This window comes from Notothenia rossii (genome assembly GCF_949606895.1).
Source record: "Notothenia rossii genome assembly, chromosome: 1".
In the NCBI taxonomy this organism is placed as follows: Eukaryota; Metazoa; Chordata; class Actinopteri; order Perciformes; family Nototheniidae; genus Notothenia; species Notothenia rossii.
The window spans coordinates 83774401-83796675 of NC_136912.1; the positions used below are offsets into that span (position 1 = coordinate 83774401).

At 39.9% G+C, this 22275-nt stretch overlaps 1 protein-coding gene across 1 annotated transcript; it reads left to right on the forward strand.

Annotated features, from left to right (window-relative positions):
* Nucleotides 1–2301: 2301 nt before the first annotated feature.
* Nucleotides 2302–21500, forward strand: mfn1b (mitofusin 1b). The gene is made up of 18 exons (XM_079668926.1): nucleotides 2302–2457; nucleotides 2896–3053; nucleotides 3724–3859; nucleotides 4418–4580; nucleotides 8206–8330; nucleotides 8463–8571; nucleotides 9369–9476; nucleotides 9626–9779; nucleotides 10234–10301; nucleotides 12435–12556; nucleotides 12884–13010; nucleotides 14476–14580; nucleotides 14682–14784; nucleotides 15929–16155; nucleotides 16593–16769; nucleotides 17862–18058; nucleotides 19655–19789; nucleotides 20416–21500. Exons 2-18 carry the CDS (start codon nucleotides 2906–2908, stop codon nucleotides 20483–20485), a joined length of 2274 nt encoding a protein of 757 aa, XP_079525052.1. The 5' UTR covers nucleotides 2302–2457; nucleotides 2896–2905; the 3' UTR covers nucleotides 20486–21500.
* Nucleotides 21501–22275: the final 775 nt, after the last annotated feature.

Consider the following 22275-nt stretch of genomic DNA (forward strand, 5'->3'; position numbering starts at 1 on the left):
ACATTTAAATGTTCTCCTATCAGTTTCCAAGTTCCAAAACAAAACAAAAAACCCTATTTTTCCTTCCTTTACTACTATGTATGGGTATATGGTTATTTTTTGTATGGATTACTGGATTACATTACTTTTCAGATGACAGTTTTCATCCCATTCCTGTCCATTATAACCATGTATCTTTACATGTATATAATGTTTATAATAAACTGAAAGACTTTCCTTTATGAGTTGAGACAATTATTATATATTTTTAAGCTAAATAAAAAATGAAAAGCCCTTTTGAATCAGCTGGTCAACTAATCACTACAAAGTCGAAGGCAGGGCTGTTAGAGATCATGTACATCTTTCAGGATAAAGGTGCTTTCAACATATGATTATCTAATAAAATGTACTGCTGCAGATTAAACAACAACAGTATACAATTTAGTTACACTTACAGAACATTAAACAGTAGTGAATTGCAACATACATAGTAACACAGCAGTAATATTTATTTAGAAATATCATACACTGCAGGATGTTAAAACACTGACAGAGAGCTTTTAATGAACTATAAATCCTCTTATTTTAAACAGGACTACTGTTGATTGATTGATTGAAAAGTTTATTAACAGCTTGTATATTGGGTACAGTACAGTACAGCTCAAAACATACAATTGTTAAGGGGATGCAGACCAGAGAAAGACTTTCGTCTTGTTTACATCAGGGTCCCCCATTTCCAATTCATCATGTCATTTAAGACATATAAGACATATTTGACATACAGTTGGCTTATTTACAATTTACATACAGGTGGTTTTTTACATACAGATGGCTTATTTACATTTTTCATTTTAGATTTCGTTCTAATACATCCTAACCGGATATTTAAGACATACCAAGTCTACAGATATACAGTTAGTAACAGAGTCTAAAATGCGAGTATATACATAGATGGGGGGGAAGCTGTCCATTGTACGACAGGTTGAGATTTGTACCATTACCGGAGCCAGTTTTGCAATGCTCTCCCCCGAAGGTGCTCTTTAAGAGAGGTTTGTAAGGTAAGTATAGTTTTACTTTCCTTTACAGTAGTGGGAGGAGCGTTCCACCTTGATGTGGCATAATTGCAAAACATGTATTCCCCCTTTTTTGTTTTACATGATTTGTGGAGCTCCCTCTGGTGTTATGATCATGGTATTCATTGACCTTTGGGAAGAATGTTGACATGTACATGGGTACCATAGAGGTGTAGTGTATCTTGTAGACCAGGCCCATTGCAAGTAGCTGTACTCTGTCGTCTACTCTAAGCCATCCTAGGTTGTCAAAGTGGGCAGAGGTGAGGTGGGTTCTAGATGAAAGGTCAAGCAGTAGTCTGACCAGTTTATTTTGTGATGTTTGAAGTTTTATTTTTAGCGCCTTGGAGGTGCTATGGAACCATGACCTTGAATGAGTGCTCCTGCCAGAGTTTTCTGTAACTACATTTTGCTTATACTTTTCCTGAATGCAGGACTTTTTACATGTAGTTTTTTTACTATTAGTGTTTTAGTTCAGTAAAGAATCTTAATACTTCTTTCACCCCTGCCAATCAGTCATACCCTTGGCGATAATGAGCCTTAGCTACAATACAGGAGATGTCAGGGGTTGGATGAATTCTTTGCTCTCTGATTGGTTGGAGATAGACAACCTCTCGTCACTGTTCTCCGCCCCCCTCGGCCGTACAGTTCATTGGGAAGCTGTGTCAAGCTGAGGACAGTACATCTGGCCAGAGCAGGAAGTTAGACACGTTACGTTTAATAAATAAATAATACATTTAATAAATGTACATTTCAGGAAGACGGAAAAATCATAGTATATCAGTGGGTTCAATTTATGGAATTTACTTGCAAAAACTTTGTAAGTTTAAAATGTAAATATGATACAATCGATAACTCGAAGAAATGTAAGATGACAACAAAAACAATTGTAAATATTGGATCTACTTTTAGCCTAAATATGTTTTGTTTTTTTACCAGAATGAATCTGAATCTGCTGGATTTGCAGACATTTGACTGCTGATGATATAAACAAAATTATATAAATTGATGATATAAACACAATTAGCTATAAAATACCAACCTGAAAGAAATAATAGATTCCCTGTCAAATCAAAACCACAAGCAAGGGTGCATTTTTTTTGTTTAACAACCAAAGGCAAGCTATTTAAAGTACATGTAAGTCAGTAGGAAATAAACATAAACCTTATCCAACCATATTCAAATACATTGTGGCATAATGTCAAACGCAGCAACTCAGATCAACTGGGCTTTTATTTTGAAGGTAATCCCGGAAGCTCTTCTTCTTTTGCGACTAGCGTGACACAGGATACAAACAGAAGGTTAGCCCGGCTGACAGCAACTCATATTTCAGTGGGGAAAGGGATTCTCTGAACGATCGATATTGCTTCTGTTATGAGAAGAAAACACTGGCTCTGTTAGGACTCTGGTAAGGAAATGCGAGTGTGTGCTAATGCTAGTTTACACCCTGCTTGTAACGTTAGCTACTGTTAGCATAATCTGTTAGCTTGTTTTTCACCAACACGCGACCGCTCATTTACTTTCATTTTTTCACATCTTTATCATAAGTAGTTGAGAAAAGCCAGGCATATAAAATCATAATGTTTTATTATTTTGCCTCCAAGTGGGACCATGTCACTGCTAACTTCTTGACAGTTTGCTTACTAACGTTACTACTACTAGCTAACACACGTTATTTAACCTCTCAGCTTTCCTGCAAACAATTAACTAAAATTTGCACAACTGCATTGTCATCATTAACACTCGTCCAGCCTGATCGGTGTAATACAGTAATCATGGTGGTAATTAACGTTGTTTATGTGCACTTGTGTAACTGTGTTAACCTGTTTGACCCCTTTGTGTATAGATTGAACACCATGGCTGCAGTCCCTCCTCTCAGACGGACGGATTCAGCTCGGGGGGAGTTCTCCCCTCTCAAGAGATTTGTTGTGGCCAAGAAGAAGATAAGCGATGTGTTTGAACAACTACTGAACTACGTGAAAGAGACTTCAGAGTTTGTAGAAGGTGAGAGGGTTTGCTTCTCTGTTCTCAATGTACAAAAGTACATTTACTCAAGCATTTTACTTTTTGAGGAACCTGTACTACACTTAAGTATTTCCATGTTATGCTACTCTTTACTTCTACTCCATTACATTTTTGAAGCCTATATTGTACTTTTGACCCCACTTCATTTATTTGAAAAAACAAGAGTTAGTATTTACTTTACAGATTAGGATTACTTGCTAACACATAAACTATTATATATAATTTTAGGCTAAGACATTTAGCAACAGTATATAAAGTAATTAAATGAACTCCACCTTTACCAGCAGTGATGAACATTAATGCATGAATAATAATAATCGAGTACATGTATATGATTCTGAAATGGGACATTAAGTACTTAAAAACAATTTGATGCCAATACTTGTTTACTTTAACTCAAGTAAGATTTTGTATGCAGGACTTTTACTTTTACTACAACATCTAAGTACTTCTTCCACCTCTGTCCGTTTGTCAGTCAGGAGGAATAGTAGGTCATTGATTTCATTGGAAAACTAATTACAGTTACCAGGATTATAACACAAAATGTATAAAAGAAAAAACCGCTCATCATGTTTATTATCTGTTAGCCAACTCACTCTGTATGAATTTCTCATGAAGTGGATGTTGGTTGTCGTTTTTATTTGGTCAGAAACCAATGGGAACAAAGCTTTGCAGAACATTGCGAGTCAGGATCAAAAGTTGGAGATCCAGGCGTATGCTGACAAACTTGCTGTCATTAAGGAGGTGCTGGCACGCAGACACATGAAAGTGGCCTTTTTTGGCAGGTAAAAAACCTCTATACACAAACCTGAAATGTATTTGTTCCAAGTGTTCTTCTTTCCCATAAAAGCAACCTTTTTTAGATGTTATTGTTGTGATGTACAAGAGTTAAAGTGGTCCTCCTCCAGATTATTTACGTAGAAGTTTGCCTGAGCTTTTATGTTCTTTTCATTTCACAAGTATCATTGAAGTGACAGACATTTCCTTTTGTTAGAACCCATTCTTTATAATTGAGTTTGAACTGATGTTAATTGAACCATATCATGCCCTGCATGCCTTAACCCAAGACACAACAGGGAGGGTGTGCCAGAGAAATACTGGGAGATTTCCTCTGCTTGATTGGGCAATGAGTTGCAGTTCCTTAAACCTCCTTACATTGTAAACACTTCCTATTGCAAAGTAACCAGATTACTTACTCGATCTGACCCATCAGTTGCATCACATTAGTGTTACATTGACATTTAAAGTAAGTTAGGATGTTACAGCCTGGACAATTTTGGAAATTTGGAGTATGAGCTAATTATTTGTTTTTGACACAGAGTCAATGACTGTTTTGTTTTTAGGACGAGTAATGGTAAAAGCACAGTGGTCAACGCCATGCTGAGGGACCGCGTGCTGCCCAGCGGGATCGGCCACACCACTAACTGCTTCCTCAGTGTGGAGGGCACTGATGAAGACAAGGCCTACCTCAAGACAGAGGGCTCTGATGAGGAGAAGAGCATCAAGGTAGGTGTTATTTTAATAACGCTAAACTTTTTGCAAAATGTTTTTAGGTTTAAATGATTCTGTTACGAGCCCATTCATATTTTTAAAGATTTGTGTTGTTCTATGGAGAACTACCTTGTGTTCCTGCTGTTGTAAAGGGGACACAGAATGTCGCCATGTTCACTTATCAGACTGTCAGTGATGTTGTGCTACCTCACATTTCCTCTGTTGACTTGCAGTCAGAATGCCAGGAATATGGTATATGACATTTTTACTGTGGACATTTTGTTTAACCCAAAGGAGTCACACATATGTGAGTACAAGCTTACAAGGTTACTTCCTCAACATGATGACAGAACCAATCTCATTGTTTTATAAGCAGTTATAGAAGAATTTTCTAACAACTTCAACTGACTAAACAGAATGATTTCAACTCAAGTTCAACATAGTAAGCAGCTGTTTTAATCAATCTATTGTCCTCTCTACCTGATTGCATGTCAAACCTGGTAGCTACCTAATTTCAAATTTCAAATTTCCCTCTCTAATTATTATCTTATTGGCTTGTATAAATAAACCTTCCTGTTATTCAGTCAAATTATTAACTGCATAATGATACATACAGTGGGGCAAAAAAGTATTTACTCAGCCACCAATTGTGCAAGTTCTCCCATTTAAAAAGATGAGAGGCCTGTAATTTTCATCCTATGTATACCTCAACTATGAGAGACAAAATGAGAAAAAAAATCCAGAAAATCACATTGTCTGATTTTTAAAGAATTTATTTGCAAATTATGGTGGAAAATAAGTATTTGGTCAATAACAAACAAACAAGATTTCTGGCTCTCACAGACCTGTACCTTCTTCTTTAAGAGCCTCCTCTGTCCTCCACTTGTTAACTGTATTAATGGCACCTGTTTGAACTCGTTATCAGTATAAAAGACACCTGTCCACAACCTCAAACAGTTACACTCCAAACTCCACTATGGCCAAGACCAAAGAGCTGTCAAAGGACACCAGAAACAAAATTGTAGACCTGCACCAGGCTGGGAAGACTGAATCTGCAATAGGTAAGCAGCTTGGTGTGAAGAGATCAACTGTGGGAGCAATTATTAGACAATGGAAGACATACAAGACCACTGATAATCTCCCTCCATCTGCGGCTCCACGCAAGATCTCACCTCGTGGGGTCAAAATGATCACAATAAATCCCAGAACCACACGGGGGGACCTAGTCAATGACCTGCAGAGAGCTGGGACCAAAGTAACAAAGGCTACCATCAGTAACACACTACGCCGCCAGGGACTCAAATCCTGCAGTGCCAGACGTGTCCCCCTGCTTAAGCCAGTACATGTCCAGGCCCGTCTGAAGTTTGCTAGAGAGCATTTAGATGATCCAGACGAGGATTGGGAGAATGTCATATGGTCAGATGAAACCAAAATAGAACGTTTTGGTAAAAACTCAACTAGACGTGTTTGGAGGAGAAAGAATGCTGAGTTGCATCCAAAGAACACCATACCTACTGTGAAACATGGGGGTGGAAACATCATGCTTTGGGGCTGTTTTTCTGCAAAGGGACCAGGACGACTGATCAGTGTAAAGCAGTGGTCACCAACCTTTTTAAGCCCAAGATCACAGACCTCGGTCTAGGTGAAAGGCGAGATCTACCTATTGCAGAATTGAGTGAAAAAGACGGCCCAGACAATGCTTCCAATTTGAGGCCTTTTATATAGGCTAATTGCATCTGAATTACTGTTACAATGAAGGCTCCATAATCAGCTCAAGGCATATAGGCAGGGGTAAAGTGCTATTTTTTATGAGTGGGGGGCAGACCTCACCTCCTCTAGAGGGGTCCTCACCTCCTCTAGGTCCTCACCTCCTCTAGGGGGGTCCGGGGGGATGCTCCCCCGGGAAGATTTTTTTTAAAATATTGAAGTTGAAAGCATCAATCTGGTGCACTTTGAGAGCAACATGAAGAGATCTATGGATACATCTCTCCACACCCAGATGAAACAGAACTGTAAACAGATTTTCTTTTTCTTTATGGATATTTTACAAATCACTCTTTAAACTGTATTCTTGTTTTACTGCCATATAGTATTTCATACCTGTTTTTCATGTATTCTCTTATTGTTTGTATAACTATAATGATCATATGAAGGTTGCCGCGGAAATAATCTTTTGAATAATTTGTGACAAAACCGTTCTAAACACTCAGAGAGTCCTTTAGCTCACCTGAGCCCCTCAGTCTGACAGGAGAGGACCCTCCTCCAGCTTGTTGTGGAAACAGCTCCTTATGTCCGTTAGTTAGTTAGTCCAGCTAGCTAACCAGATGCTAACATCACGGTCCCCGCTAGCACCGGTCCCTCTCTCCCTCTCTCTCCCCCTCTCTCCCTCTCTCTCCCTCTCCCTCTCTCTCTCCCTCACTAAATGCGCTATTGCCACACACACATAGAGCCGAGCTTGAATGACACAAGCCCACGTGTATTTCCATGCAACTCTCTGATTGGTCTGGTGACTTGCCTCTGTTGCGTTCACTGAACAGGGGAAATTGCAGTCCTGCCGTTGTCTCTTGTGTCATGATGAGGTTCACGTAAAGCACGGTTAATGTATTATATTATTGGTGTCTCAAATATATTTCAATCAAGTGGCACCTGCTAACGGGGTGGTGGATGATAGGTTTACATCTAAAAACGTATTTTTCAAACATTATTATTTTAATTTTCTTTTTCTTTCTTTTGTTACTTTTTTTTTTTAACGGTCCGCGATCTACCCGCACCACACTCGATCGCGATCGACTGGTTGGCGACCACTGGTGTAAAGGAAAGAATGAATGGGGCCATGTATCGTGAGATTTTGAGTGACAACCTCCTTCCATCAGCAAGGGCATTGAAGATGAAACGTGGCTGGGTCTTTCAGCATGACAATGATCCCAAACACACCGCCCGGGCAACGAAGGAGTGGCTTCGTAAGAAGCATTTCAAGGTCCTGGAGTGGCCTAGCCAGTCTCCAGATCTCAACCCCATAGAAAATCTTTGGAGGGAGTTGAAAGTCTGTGTTGCCCAGCGACAGCCCCAAAACATCACTGCTCTAGAGGAGATCTGCATGGAGGAATGGGCCAAAATACCAGCAACAGTGTGTGAAAACCTTGTGAAGACTTACAGAAAACGTTTGACCTCTGTCATTGCCAACAAAGGGTATATAACAAAGTATTGAGATGAACTTTTGTTTTTGACCAAATACTTATTTTCCACCATAATTTGCAAATAAATTCTTTAAAAATCAGACAATGTGATTTTCTGGATTTTTTTTTTTCTCATTTTGTCTCTCATAGTTGAGGTATACCTAGGATGAAAATTACAGGCCTCTCATCTTTTTAAGTGGGAGAACTTGCACAATTGGTGGCTGACTTAATACTTTTTCGCCCCACTGTACATCTTAGAAACATGGAATCCCTTCTGTAAAAACAGGTAAAATAAAAGAACCAACTTTTTAATTTATAAAAAAGTAACTGAAGAAAAATGATTGTGCTCTGATTTCTCCAGCCTGAGATAATATCCATAGCTACATCAACGACAGGAAACATGTTATGGAATAATTTGTAACATCCACAACCCTAATTTGAGTCTGTTGACATCTCCTCTGCAGACTGTAAACCAGCTGGCTCACGCGCTCCACATGGACGAGAGTCTGGACGCCGGCTGTCTCGTCCGTGTGTTTTGGCCGAAGACAAAGTGTGCTTTGCTCCGAGACGACCTGGTGCTCGTAGACAGGTAACGGGCTCCGTTAATCCAATCCGGAAAGTTTTAATATGAAGTTGATAGTTTCTAGGAAATCAAAATGTGAGCTTCACAAAAATAAAATCAGTAATCATTATTTACTCACCCTCTCTTCTACTGCCTTAGCCCAGGGACAGATGTCACATCTGAACTGGACAGCTGGATTGACAAATTCTGCCTGGATGCCGATGTATTTGTGCTCGTGGCCAACTCTGAATCAACGCTTATGAACACGGTAAAGCCTCTGAGCCTTGTGAAAATGTGACATTTACACCACATCTTAAAACAACTTTCATCACTTATTAAACGATTGCTCAAAGGTCGGTTCTGTGTGTACATATGGTAAGTTTGGACATGATGACATTACAATCTCTGCTTCCATGGATTATCACAAAATATTCTTTTAAAGGTGTTGTATGTCCACTCGGTGTGGTGACAGTACAGTCATCTGAACACTGACATTGTCATAACTAATTATAACACACCACACTAGCAGGCTAAGCAAGTTTTCCGCCAACTTAAAGGGCCAGTGTGGATGTTTTCTATCCTCAGCTGGTTACATAATGAGGAATGTGGCTGCTCGTGTTTGTATGCAGCAGCACAGGCCCCACAGTTTTTTATGTCTGCTCAAGCATTCATGCGATGTAAAGCCAGAGAGAGAGTCAATCTCAGAGCTCCTTACCGGCAGAAGCTCTTAAAGAGAAAGCAAATACACAATCCCCTCTTTGCCTATACATCGAATAAATCTCAGGCATCGTGTAAATAATGTAAGATATTCAAGCAGCAGTATCGAGTGTCAGTGAGAGTTTCTGTCTGGCTGTGCCAACCATGAACAATGTGATCCATGTAGCCAACTCATTTAGCTGTATTGCTCTGCACAGGTTTGTCCTGCAAAGTCAAAAAATAAGATACATTTAGAATCTTCCTTTTTGTAAACCTCCTAAAAGAAAGTGTATCGATTGTTTACAAAAAGGGAAAAGCAACCGTTTTTTTTCCTTCTGATTTTAATTACGTTCCCCTTCGATCATCCAGGAAAAACACTTTTTCCACAAAGTCAACGAACGTCTGTCAAAACCCAACATCTTCATCCTCAACAACCGCTGGGATGCCTCAGCCAATGAGCCAGAGTACATGGAGGATGTGAGTCTGTTGTATCTGTCTCATGTCAGAATGAATAATATTTCATTATTACAGGATGTGTTTATGTTGCAAAACTGGCATAAGCTAGGGTTTAGTAATTGGTTTAACATCGTACAGTTTTTACAATGAAAATGGTCACCTTCCTGCAGGTGAGGAAGCAGCACACGGACCGTTGTGTGAACTTCCTGGTGGAGGAGCTGAAGGTTGTGGATCGCGATCAGGCACCCAACCGCATTTTCTTCGTCTCCGCCAAGGAGGTGCTCAACTCCCGCATGCAGCGTGCTCAGGGCATGCCTGAATCAGGTGAGGCTCCACATTAAAGCTGAGCTGTATTTGTGGATGATAGGGAACTGTTTTTCCCCATCTTAAAGTTTGATTTAATTGGCAACCAGGATATGCTGTTTACAAAATCTAATTCTATACAGCCATGTTTAAATAGAAAAAGAGTTTCCAATCTTTATATCAACGGCTAAGTGCAGTGCAGTCAGCCACTTTCAATCTATTAAAAAAGAAATTATTTCAAAAAAAATTCTGAATTTTGTTTAGATTTTTGATTTAACCTTTTTTTTGGTCTAAATAAGTAGATAGCACTTAACTCGATTAACGTTGTGAATTACAAACAGTAATGAAAAGTGAAATAGTTAAGAACCTACCTGTGACGAAGGACAATTTGTCCGTTCTGATGCAACTTATGTATTAATAATAATAATAGCAATCACTTTTCACTGTTTCAACGATGTGATCATTAATCCAACAGGTGGAGCCCTGGCTGAGGGCTTCCATGAGAGACTGAAGGAGTTCCAATGCTTTGAGAGGAGGTTTGAGGTGTGTGTCTGTGTGTATCTGTGTTTGTGTATCCTCTCCATGTCTTACAATGTATTCCCACTCGTTAAGGAAATATTTCCCGTCTGAACTTGACAGAGAGATTTTGGAGAAAAATTGAGAAGTTGTTGATAATATTTGGATATATTTGATATGACATGCTGATATATTTGCTACTACAAAGACATCTGAAAAGGCATGCCTCTGAGGTAAAACTGTCAAATCAAGCCAAAAACAGCAGATTATTCCAATGTTATTAAAGTTGATAAACCAGCACTGTCTGGGGTAAGTTGCAACTGGAGGGAGAAAGTCACTATTGCGAGAAATTAGGCTATTTGTATTCCTTCAGACTGGCAGATAAAGACAGTGGCTGCTTTATAAGGCTCTGAAACCGAGATTATTTTATTGTTTCGGTTACACAAACTCCTCGGACATTTCAGTTGCTGTGTGTGTGTGTGTGTGTGTGTGTGTGTGTGTGTGTGTGTGTGTGTGTGTGTGTGTGTGTGTGTGTGTGTGTGTGTGTGTGTGTGTGTGTGTGTGTGTGTGTGTGTGTGTGTGTGTGTGTGTGTGTGTGTGTGTGTGTGTGTGTGTGTGTGTGTGTGTGTGTGTGTGTGTGTGTGTGTGTGTGTGTGTGTGAGAATGTTTTCAAAGCATGTGTTTGAGATGTGTGCATGGTGACAGAAATTGAATAAATGAGAAGCAGCCAAAGTCCTTGTCCTAACATTAACCTGAGCGGTGAAGAACTCTCACCTGGCTCAGGTTAATGTTAGGCAGGTTTCACTCCTAACCGTGCAATAGGATGCCGGGGGGCTCCCCCCCCCTGCCCCCTGCCCCCGACCAATCACTGTGCATCCCCGACCAATCACTGTGCCTTATCCATCAACCTGCGTCTTCATTGCTGAAGTCTAGATTCACTTAGGCGAGGACATCCGTTTGATTTCATTTCATTCACTTTTGTTGTGTCTTAACATTTTTGTTGGAGTTTTCTGTGTTTTGATTTGAACAGGAATTGAATTGTGTCCATACTGGGAGGAAAACACTGAAACTAAAAGTTATAGACCTTAAGATAACAGGAGGGGCTGAGAGCGCAGTTTGTTTCTACGTGTCCTAAACACTTGTTACACTGACTGCACATTTATCAGAAATGAACTGCTGTATGTGTTGACAGTGAATCCAAACAAACTCATGTTGTTTTACTAGAAAGACAGTCGATAATCAGAGCAACAGCCATCTGATTCAATGCTTCACACTACGTACAAGTTGTTTACCACACAACAGTAGGACACAGTAAAGTTGGTTACTGTGCTGAAGGTGTGCAGCCGGTCTGTGAGAAATACATAGTGTATCGTGAGGCTCCTTCACAATAAAAGGCCCAAAGGTTTACATTTCAAGAAGCAGCATAAAATGTCCAATTTACATCAGCAGCTCTGATACCCCGTTTGGACAGTGAACAGCGAGCCTGTTATCAATGAGAGCAAATCACGCTGGTGTACATGCTCGCTTCCTGTGAGGCACACTCGTTTGTGAAGGCAATTTGAATCCATCGCCGTAATGACGGACTCCACCTGCAGTGAAAATGAAAACTTGTACAGAGAGGTTATAACAAAATCTAAATACTTCTAATTTTAGGAATTTTCCCAAACAGGGATCAATAAAAGTATTTCTAATCTCATTGAAATAAAACAAAAGGTTTATAGTTCATAAACGTATTTAATTTGAAGTGAAAATACAAATAACAATTGCGCTTTAGACATTACTTGTTTTGCGTGACCTACCATACTGTAGATGTAGAACAGGGAATAATTACACCTCAAAAACACAATATTCCTGCTTTTATGTTTCAATTTCCTTTTTATCATTTGCATTCTTGATTGTATTACACTTGATGTGTTTTCATTATTTTCCTGTGGCTTCAACAGCACATTACTGTGACTACAATATGTGGGCTGTGGGAGGCAGGATACACACCTTGCTGCTGTCATTTTCAAACCTGTGTTTCCCTTTTTCTTTTCGTCTCTTAAGTTAAAGTAGCAGGTGTGTATCTTGCTCTCTGTTTGTCCCCGGTAGCGTGCACCTTCCTGCACCTTACCCAGCCCCTATAGCTGTCACAGTAACATATGTGTTATGGCCTCGCAGGAGTGTATCTCGCAGTCAGCAGTGAAAACAAAGTTTGAGCAGCACACTATCAGGGCCAAGCTGATCACAGAAAAAGTCAAGAGCATCATGGACGCCATCAACATTGAGGCGGCGGAGAAGAGGTGGGTATCTTGCTCAATACATACTTACTTTTAGTTAGTATGGTGGATTGGTAGAGGTCGATTTTTTTCTGGAAATCTGAAGTCTTTTGACCATGTAATGAAGGGACATCTATGAATCTGTTGATGTAACTTCCTTTAGTGACATTGTGTTTACTAATGCAGGGATACATTAGTTTGTACATGCTATAACTATCAATGGATTTAGCAAAAAATGCTACGTTCTGCTCTGTTACTCTTTTAATCCTGTTTCTTCATAAACAGCCAAACTGTTCAGCTGCCAGTTTGCTTTTGTGACTTTTATCCTTGTTGCTGGGGGGGGGGCTTTAGAGTGGCAGCGCTGGAGGACAGAGAGTATCAGATAGACCGGCTGGAGTTTGTGAAGAATCAGCTCCGCCTGCTGATCGATGACATCAAGGCTAAGATCAAGGCCATCAGTGCGGACGTGGAGAATAAGGTAATGTAGGCGACGACTGGGGGAAGAACTTTGAAATGGTCTGTTTAGGTTTTAACCTCCACTTTAATCCAACAACAACAACAACAACAACAACAACAACAACAACAACAAGAACTCTGAACTTGGCATCAGATGACATTTCCTTTCATCATTGCTTTGTTATTCCGTTTTATTGAATAACCGTTATAAGGGTGGAAATCAGGGATAAAATAATCAATAATTGAAAAATCATGAGATAGTCAACTGTTTATAATATAGGTTAATAAAACTTCCTTTTTGAGAAGATCACTTTTTTAAATGTATTTAAAATATTACAGTTATCAAAAGTGCTGATTGTTTTTTTTAAATATATCTTTTTACTAATTGTTTCACCTCTACTCCGAATACTTGATGAGTTTAAGCTTACCTTCTCCCTTCCAAAACATTTTATTCTACTGCTGCCTGCAGTTTTTAATCAAGTTTAATACTGAGGATGAAACGACTCAAAACACATCGATGCCTGGACAGAAACAAAGAAATCAAAAAGGACGTTTACTAGGGATGTAACGATATATCGAATATCGCGGTAAATAAATGTCTCAATACCGTCGTGAGACTGACAAAATCTACCGCGATTTAAAGAATTTTTTTTTTTTTAATTAATTTTTTTTTAAAACTTTATTCAACCAGATGGTCCCATTGAGATCATCGATCTCTTTTTCAAGGGAGACCTGTCCAACATGGCAGCAAGTAGGTTACAACATGAACATAAAACCACAGATAACACAAAAGGACATGGTATTTACAGGGCTACATGTACATACCTAGAGACATTGACAAGTACCATCAGTATATTTATATCTCGCCCTGTCAATAAGCCTCACCTTCTTGGCAACAAACTGTATTGTTTTTGAAGTGGTGGAGAGACAATGCACAGTTTGACCCACTGCTGTCACCCATGGCCAAAGCATATCTCTCTGTCCCGGCAACATCAGTACCAAGCAAGAGAGTTTTTTCCACAGCAGGTGATATTGTAAATGCCCAAACATCCCAGCTTCTACCTGGAAATGTGGACATGCTTATATTCCTAAAAGATAACCTTGATGAGGCTGAGTGAGTGAGTTAGTGAGTTAGAGTTGAGTTACTTGAAAACTAAAGTGAAACTTGATTTATTCTATTGCAGAGTCTGATTATTATATTGTTGACACTTTAAAATACTACTACCTTACTAAAATGCTGTACAAATCAGATTTATTATTTAATAAAGAAAAGAAAAAAATCACATTTCTGTTCTTTATTTTTCAATATCGCGATAAATATCGTACCGTGGATTTTTTGTATTATTACATCCGTAACATTTACTTTATTTAATGCATCAGTTTGAGGCCTCATGCATTTTGGGGTTCTTTGAGGAGGGCCACAAGTTGTTCCTGCTCAGTGCTGGCAGTCTGTAGCTGACTGATATTTCTGGTTGTCTTTCTTCCAGGTATCCATCGCCATGGGAGAGGAGATCTGCCGTCTCCATGTAATCGTTGATGAGTTCCACTCTGACTTCCACCCATCGCCACATGTCCTTAAGATCTACAAGTCTGTGAGTAGAGACAGAGATGTATTATACTCCACCACACATTCCCTCGCAGGTATTTTGTTTGTGTTAACCGTCTCCATGTGACCTCCTGGTGCTGTTTGCAGGAGCTGCTGTCTCACGTGGAGGAGGGGATGGGGAAGAACCTAGCCTTCCGATGCTCCGACGCCGTCCACGCCTCGGTCCACTCCTCACAGAAATACATGATGGGTAATTATTCATTATTGTTTGTTTTGTATTGCTTTTTATTCATTCTACCGTGTTGTGTACTGTTTTTATACTGTTCATGCTCACTGCTTGTAGCACTTCGGGAATTGAAGTCAAATATGAAGTGATTTATAAATGAAACCCATTATTATTATTATTATTATTATTATTATTATTATTATTATTATTATTATTAATTAACTGCAAACATAACAGAGCACAAAATACAAGATCTCCTTTGTATTACTAAATGCATTCTGTGTCTCAGGTGAGGCAAAGCTTTCTAAAATAAATTCTGTCCAGATGCTTTGATGAATCTGCAGCCCTTAGGTTAAGCCAATAGGAATAAAGTATTCGTCTGAGGCAAAAAGTTAACTCAAATTAAATAAAATAAAAATGTGATAATATAAAGTACTAATAACTATCTGCGTCCCATCACTGTCAGAATGACTTAAGTCACAGCATCAATGAAATATTTTGTACTGTTATGTATCCCATCTTTATAATGTACGGTGGGTGAGCTAAAATCACAACATTTCCGAACTTAAAAGCCAAGAAAATAATCATCAATTCACAGAAAATGACCTCAGCCCAGATTTCCAGTCCCCCATTGTTTTCTCCCTCACCCGCTCATTTACAGTGTGTTGCTAAACTTAGTCCAAACCTTTGGGGCTCTCAGGCTACGGTCTGCAACACCCAGCGCTGCTATATTTACCCTCCTCGCTGAATGCCATTATCCCGTGCCCCATTATGCTACACATGCGTCACAGTGTCAGGCCAACGAATGCAAGCTGTGCTCCGTGACAGTGACGCTGAAAAGGTGTTAATGTGCCCTCTGACGATAAGGACTCAGGTGCTGTTATGAGATGGTGGTGTGATCTTTTTTCTTTTCCCTAAGGAGAGATGAAGAGATGCACAATATTTAATGATAGTGATTTTTTCATCTGGGTTATTATCTGCCTCCTTGTTCCCAATGGAATTGCACAAAAAGTAAACGGACGTATTGTGAATAAAAGTCAATTTTCCATTGTGCATCAGTGCATGTTTAAAATACAAACTAATCCACAAACTATCTCATGACTGCAGTTGATTTCTGTGTATTTATTTTGTAATAGACTCTCATACGCACTTTCTTCTCCCTCTCCAGAGAGCATGCTCCCTCTGCTTCCCTCTTCCTCCCAGAGCCAAGTCCACATGCTGGTGCCCAGCAGGAAGTTTGACCTGAGTTACGACCTGAACTGCGCCACGCTGTGCAATGAATTCCAGGAGAACATTGACTTTCAGTTCACGTTGGGCTGGACAGCGCTAGTGCACCGCTTCCTGGGATCTGTCAACGCACAGAGAGCGCTCAAACTGGTGGACCAGAATTTCCAGGTACAGGCTGAAAATGTATTGTTGTTTATTCCTGCTTGTTGTGTGAGTCCAGGGTTGTACAAATTCTTACAGGTTTGAAAAATGTATTACTTTAGCCATTTTATTGTGCTTGATCTTCATCATAATCTGGTATTTAAACTTTTTTTTTTTAATATATATATATATTTGAAATCAAACAATCCCATCATTACATTTGTTTGATGTCTCCTGGCGTCTCACACCAGACGGGGGAGTGAAATAAAACCCTTTATGAGACTGTAAAATAAATAAACAACTGACCATGATCACAAACTTTTCTATTTTGAATATGAAGATACTTTCGATGAATTATTTCTGTAAACGTACTCATAAAAAGCGAACAAACCCTGTGTGTGGCCTCGTTAACGTAAATACAAACCATTTTGAAGGAGTTTAAGATTTTCCCTCTCGTTCCTCAGGGCTCCCTACCAGCGCTGCCGGCCCTCACCCCCTCCTCTGGCCCCCCCTCATTGGCGGCCCCGCCCAACAACGAGACAGCCCTCATGACCCAAGAGGACGTGATGATAGCTGTGGCAACCAACGTAGCATCCCTCACCTCCCGCACCTCCATGAGCGTTATCATCGTTGGAGGAGTGGTATGTTGTTTCCAAAGTTGTCCTAGCAATTTGACATCCATAATGAAGTCCTTATAACAGGGCTATAGGCCCGGACACACCAAGACGATTTGGGCCGTCGATAGATGTCTGGCTGTCGATGAGCGTCCTGTCGCCCTACTCAGATTGGTGTGTCCAGTGCCGTCGTGTCTTTTCGGCCGTGCCGACGCCTTCCGCTCCCACACATGTTCAATCGGGAGCGGAGGCTGTCGGCACTGATTGGCTGTTCAGCTTAGCGAATCAGTGCATGAGAAGCCTCTTGCTATCTGCTTCCACAAGCAACCAAGGGCTGATACCGCCAGTACCGCACACATGGGCGTATTTTCCACTGGGGACAGGGGGGACATGTCTCCCCCACTTTTCAAAATCCTGTTTGTCCCCCCCACTTTTCAAATGTGTTTATTATTATTTTTTAAGCAAGGGGTCATCTTCACGGAGGAGCGTCTGTGTGTGCGTGGCACGAGCGCATTTTGTGTGAGAGACAGAGTTATGGGGGTTGTTGTTAGCATCTGGTGCTAGCTCGGAGCTAACGGAGATTAGAAGCCCCCCGCCCCTAGAGGATGTGAGGTCATCACAAATAAAACAGGCTCACCTGGAGAGGATACTAGATTAGTTTGCGCACTCATTCACATTACACTACCCAAGCTCGGGTCAGTCACAGCCATGTATGTAATATATTTTTCTGCAAGTGAACATTTCATCAAGTACATTTTTTTTCTACAATCTACAAACTTTTTTTTTCTTTTTTCTGTGACTTCAAATTTGGTTCACAGATACGTGGATATTTACAAGTGTAAATGTATGCACGCAAGCACCGATTTTTTTCTGCAAGTTCTCACATTGTACTCTACAAGTGCTCACATCAGGTTTTTACAAGCTCTCGCATTTTGCACCATATCTATCTTCATATGAATCAGGCATAACGATTTGAAAGCAAGAAGCCTGGCGACTGCTTTTCATGACTTTACGTAGGACTGCAGCTATTAAAACAATCCCTGATGAGGCGGTCTAACTGTGAGGGAGCTAACCCAGCTTCTGTTTCTTTGTTTGTCTATTTATTTATTTATGTTCTAGGTGTGGAAAGCAGTTGGCTGGAAGCTGATCGCCCTGTCCTCCTCCCTGTACGGTCTGCTGTATCTGTACGAGAGACTCACCTGGACCACCAAGGCAAAGGAGCGCACTCTGAAGCGTCAGTTTGTCGACTACGCCACCGACAGGCTGCAGCTCATCGTCAACTTCACGAGTGCAAACTGCAGCCACCAGGTCCAACAGTAAGTCCTGACACCGCAGCATTTACAGACATCTATATGTGGTACGGTATATATGAAGCGGTCCAACTTAAGCTGATTTTCTCACAGTTTTTTGAGTATATATTCTAGTGTTGATGTGTACAGAGACATTTTCATCTACAAGGCACCATTAATTTTTGAATATTATTTAGTTGTTAGTAGTGCTGCGTACCGGTACGCCGAACCGGTACTGGACTTGTAAAAAGTTTCGGTTCAAGTCCGGTTAAAACCGGAACGTCAGGAACCGGTACTTACGTATATTCTCCTTTGTGTTCTAAACCATCTAAAACCTTCCATAGATCGAGAAATTTGCGCTGAGAAAACACGAAAAACATTGTTTTGGCTTCTGATATGGCAGCCATTACTGAGCTCACGAAGTCTCGCAAAATATCGCAACTGCTCGCGAGATCTGTGTGACGTCAAGGGAAGCTGGCTTAGACATAGTGGACACTGACAGCGTGGGATGCTGGTTGCCATATTTGGTAGTGTAGCTAAGCTAACTCCTTTGTATGTATGGTGATATAGCGTCTGCCGAAAGAGCAACACTTCACCCAGACAATGTCAATATGCTGTTGTTCTTGAACAAGAACACATAGACTTGTACTCTTGCATATTGAGTCTTGTATGTACATCACTATGTATGTAGTTGTGTTGTGTAGTTAGTAACACATGTAGAGTTCTAGAAAAGACATGGTGTAGACACAAGTTGGAAGGGGGCACAATAAACCTGACGAGTTTGAATTTGAGTTGATTATGAGTTTATTTTCAATTGATAATTAGCTCACAATAAGTTCACTTTAGTTACTCACACCACTTGACACAAGTCCGGACTTATAAGTCCGGACCTGAACCTGAACCTCTGGACTTGAGTCCGGACCTGAACCTGAATGTGAGTCCAGGTACACAGCACTAGTTGTTAGTATAGAATTCATATCATATTGATAATGCCCAGTGTTAAACTTAGTCAGTGATTCTAATCAAAAACACTTTAGACAGTCAGTAAATATCTCCTTGCAGTCTTTTCTGTGTTTGGAGCCCCAAATGGTTGCCAGTTCATCAATCAGACAATCAAAAGAAAAAGGACCAAAGACAGCCTGTGAATTGATCAGTTTGTTAAAGCACATTTGAATGTAAATATGTCAGAAAAAGCAGTTTTCAGTCTCTCAAATAAGGATGTTTTCTTTTCTTCTCTGTTTAATAGCAATCAAACCGAATATCTTTTTGAATTTTGACTGACAAAACAAGATATTAAAGTACTTCACCTTGGACTTTGACATTTTCGATAATATTTGAAAAACCTAAATCTGTATTTGTTTTGTGTTCAATTCAAATATTTACAATCTCTCTCTCGAGAATCACTGACTCCACCTTTTTATGGGCGGAATAATCCTTTAACATTGATATTCCATTCCTCAATTTCCTGTGAGCTGCTGAGAAATCCCAATAACCCGTACATTTCCTAATTTCCACACACACGTAGATCCCAGCACCCCCCTCCTCTAAGCCCCACCTAGCCTGCCCCTCTGTAGCAGGGCTAAATACATAAGCACTGCAATGCTGTGCCCTCTGTGTTGCCAGGGAGATGGCGGCGACCTTTGCTCGGCTCTGTCAGCAGGTGGACCAGACGCAGAAAGAGCTGGAGGCTGAAATCCGCCAACTGACAGCCAAGATAGATCAGCTGGAGACGGTCCAGAGCCACTCCAAGATCCTGAGGTCAGTGAGGCCCCCGTCTCATGAAGGGTGGGGGGGTGGGACGGTCTACTCTGAGGGACATGCATGCCTTGGTTATGTGAATTATACTACAGAGCTGGAGACAATCAAACCCTTCTTCCACAATTTTCCGAATTTTCCAGACATGCTGAAGAACTAGGTGTTTCTTTGTTGTTGTTGTTGTTGTTGTTGTTGTTGTTGTTTTAGCTTAGGTAGCATCATTCTGCACACAGTAAACAGACTCACAGTTTAAGGAGAGATTCAATGATTTAATTGTATATGAACATATGTGGTTGTTGTAGGATAAAGTACCTGTGTCATTTAGGATACTGTCACTGGCAGTTTTCAGCTTTTCTTTTAGTCATATATAGTCGGAGAATAACATTTATAAATTAAGGTGGTAATTGTAAATTAGTTCTTGAAACATCTAAACGGTTATTATTTTACGTATTTACTTTTATTCTTGAAAGGCCTATGTAATTTGTAATTTATATGTTTGGCAAAAAGGCAACTATCTGCATTATATAGAGAATTCAGATGTTACACAGCAGCCCTGCAAATGAACAGTTTAAATAAAGCGGTTCGGATGAAATTGGTCCAGATCTGACATGTGTTTGTTTCCACTGCAGACATAAAGCCACAGATCTGGAGAAACAGTTGGAGGCGTTCACATACGAGTACCTGCAGCCTCAGCAGTGAGCGGCTCCGGCTCCTCCTCCTCCACAGTTTGGTTCTTGTTGAGCCAATCATTCCTCAGCCTCACAGCGGCGGCCCCCCTCCCCTGAACTACTCCACAGACTCTGTGTGGACAGTAGTGCTGGAAAGATCAATGGATGCATTTTGGTCTATCAACAAAAATGAAATATATAGGTATTTTGATAATCAATGAAAGGTTAGTCATTTATAAGGCAAGAATACCAAACTTCTGCTGCTTCTAAACTATGAAGGGTTTGTCCTTTTGTGTCATTTGTAAAAATGTAATTTCTTTTTTGATTTTTGGGCTAATGCTCATTTCTCTCTTTTTGACATTTTGTAGACTAATCAAGGAAAAAAAAGAACAATTGGTAATGGAAATAATCTGTAGTTTCACTCTTGGTAGACAGAGCGGAAAAAGGCCCAGTCCCAACAGTATTTTCCTCTTCCTCCCCTCAGCCAGACAGGTATTGCCTACAAAACTGCAGTGAACCACTGTAAAGAAAACTGCCTGTAAAACAAAGAAACGTGGACTCAGACGCTCCTAAAGGTGGCAATTTAATCTTGGTCGGTGAGAAAGCTACCGGTCGGGTGCTACATTTGACACTAACGTGCTTCTAACTGTGAATATGCCTTTTTTGAGTAAATGAAGTTTGAGTGTATGTTAGATTGTACATGCATCTGTTCGGGCACATGAAAAATAAATATATTTAATAGAAAAAGAGAAATGTTTTTTTTCTTCATCATAAGGACCTAGTATACATTTTCATTGAAAGGGGAAAGCATGTCTTTAGCAAACTGTTGGTTAATGTTATATTTTCTAACCTTTCAAACTGTATAGATTCAAAGATTTGGAAATCCTCATATTTTATAATATTTTATTTATATCCATTAGACTTCTAATGACAAGTACACCAGTCTGCACTTTGTATATCTGTCTGCTTCTTTTTTTTTTGAATGTGTGTTGAAATACCTCCAGATTTACCCGATTTGTATTAAATCTGCCTCAATCTAAAACTTGCTTTGTGTTCATTATTGGGAAGACTTTATTAGCGGTATGGAGAATTCCAGCGGCACAACTTTTCATATTTTGCATGAGGACCCCCTGAATGTGCTGTATATGTGCTGTATTACAGTTGATGGCAGTGCACTAACAATGGCAGCGAAGAAGAAGACCTCTGGCAAGCAAATATGTAACTGGTGCACAATTTTAAATGATTTAGAAAATGGCTTGGCATATGTCGAATAAAATGTGTTCATGTTTGTTGGACATTAAGTCTACACAAAATGCTATGTCGGATAAACAATGTTGAAAATATTTCACCATATTTAAGTCTCAATTTCTGACTTGGACGAGGACCTGTGCTTTATCTCATGATAGAATTGTGTTTTTATTCAATAGATAAAGAGCACCGATGTCCATGAGCTTATGCAACTACTTGTTATTCATTCAACAGCTCTAAAACTAATCTACCATCCTATTCAGTGGGATAGTGTTTTAAAAAAAATAATTATATTAGGATCTTAATGTTCTGAACAGTGCCACCTATGCAAAAGGAAAGTAGCCCTGCAGGTAACATCATGTGGATGTTGCATCGTACAGGCGGAGAAGGTTTGCACCAACTGCAGTCAGTGATGGTTAGTTCATTTGTTATCCTTTCAAAAATATTTTTCCAACTGTTAATTACACGAATATAATGGAACATGTTGATATTAAGTAATCGCATATAAATACATTTAAGTTTGTCTTTTGCCGCGACCATAAGTATGTTTCTAAACTGTAAAAACATTTTTAT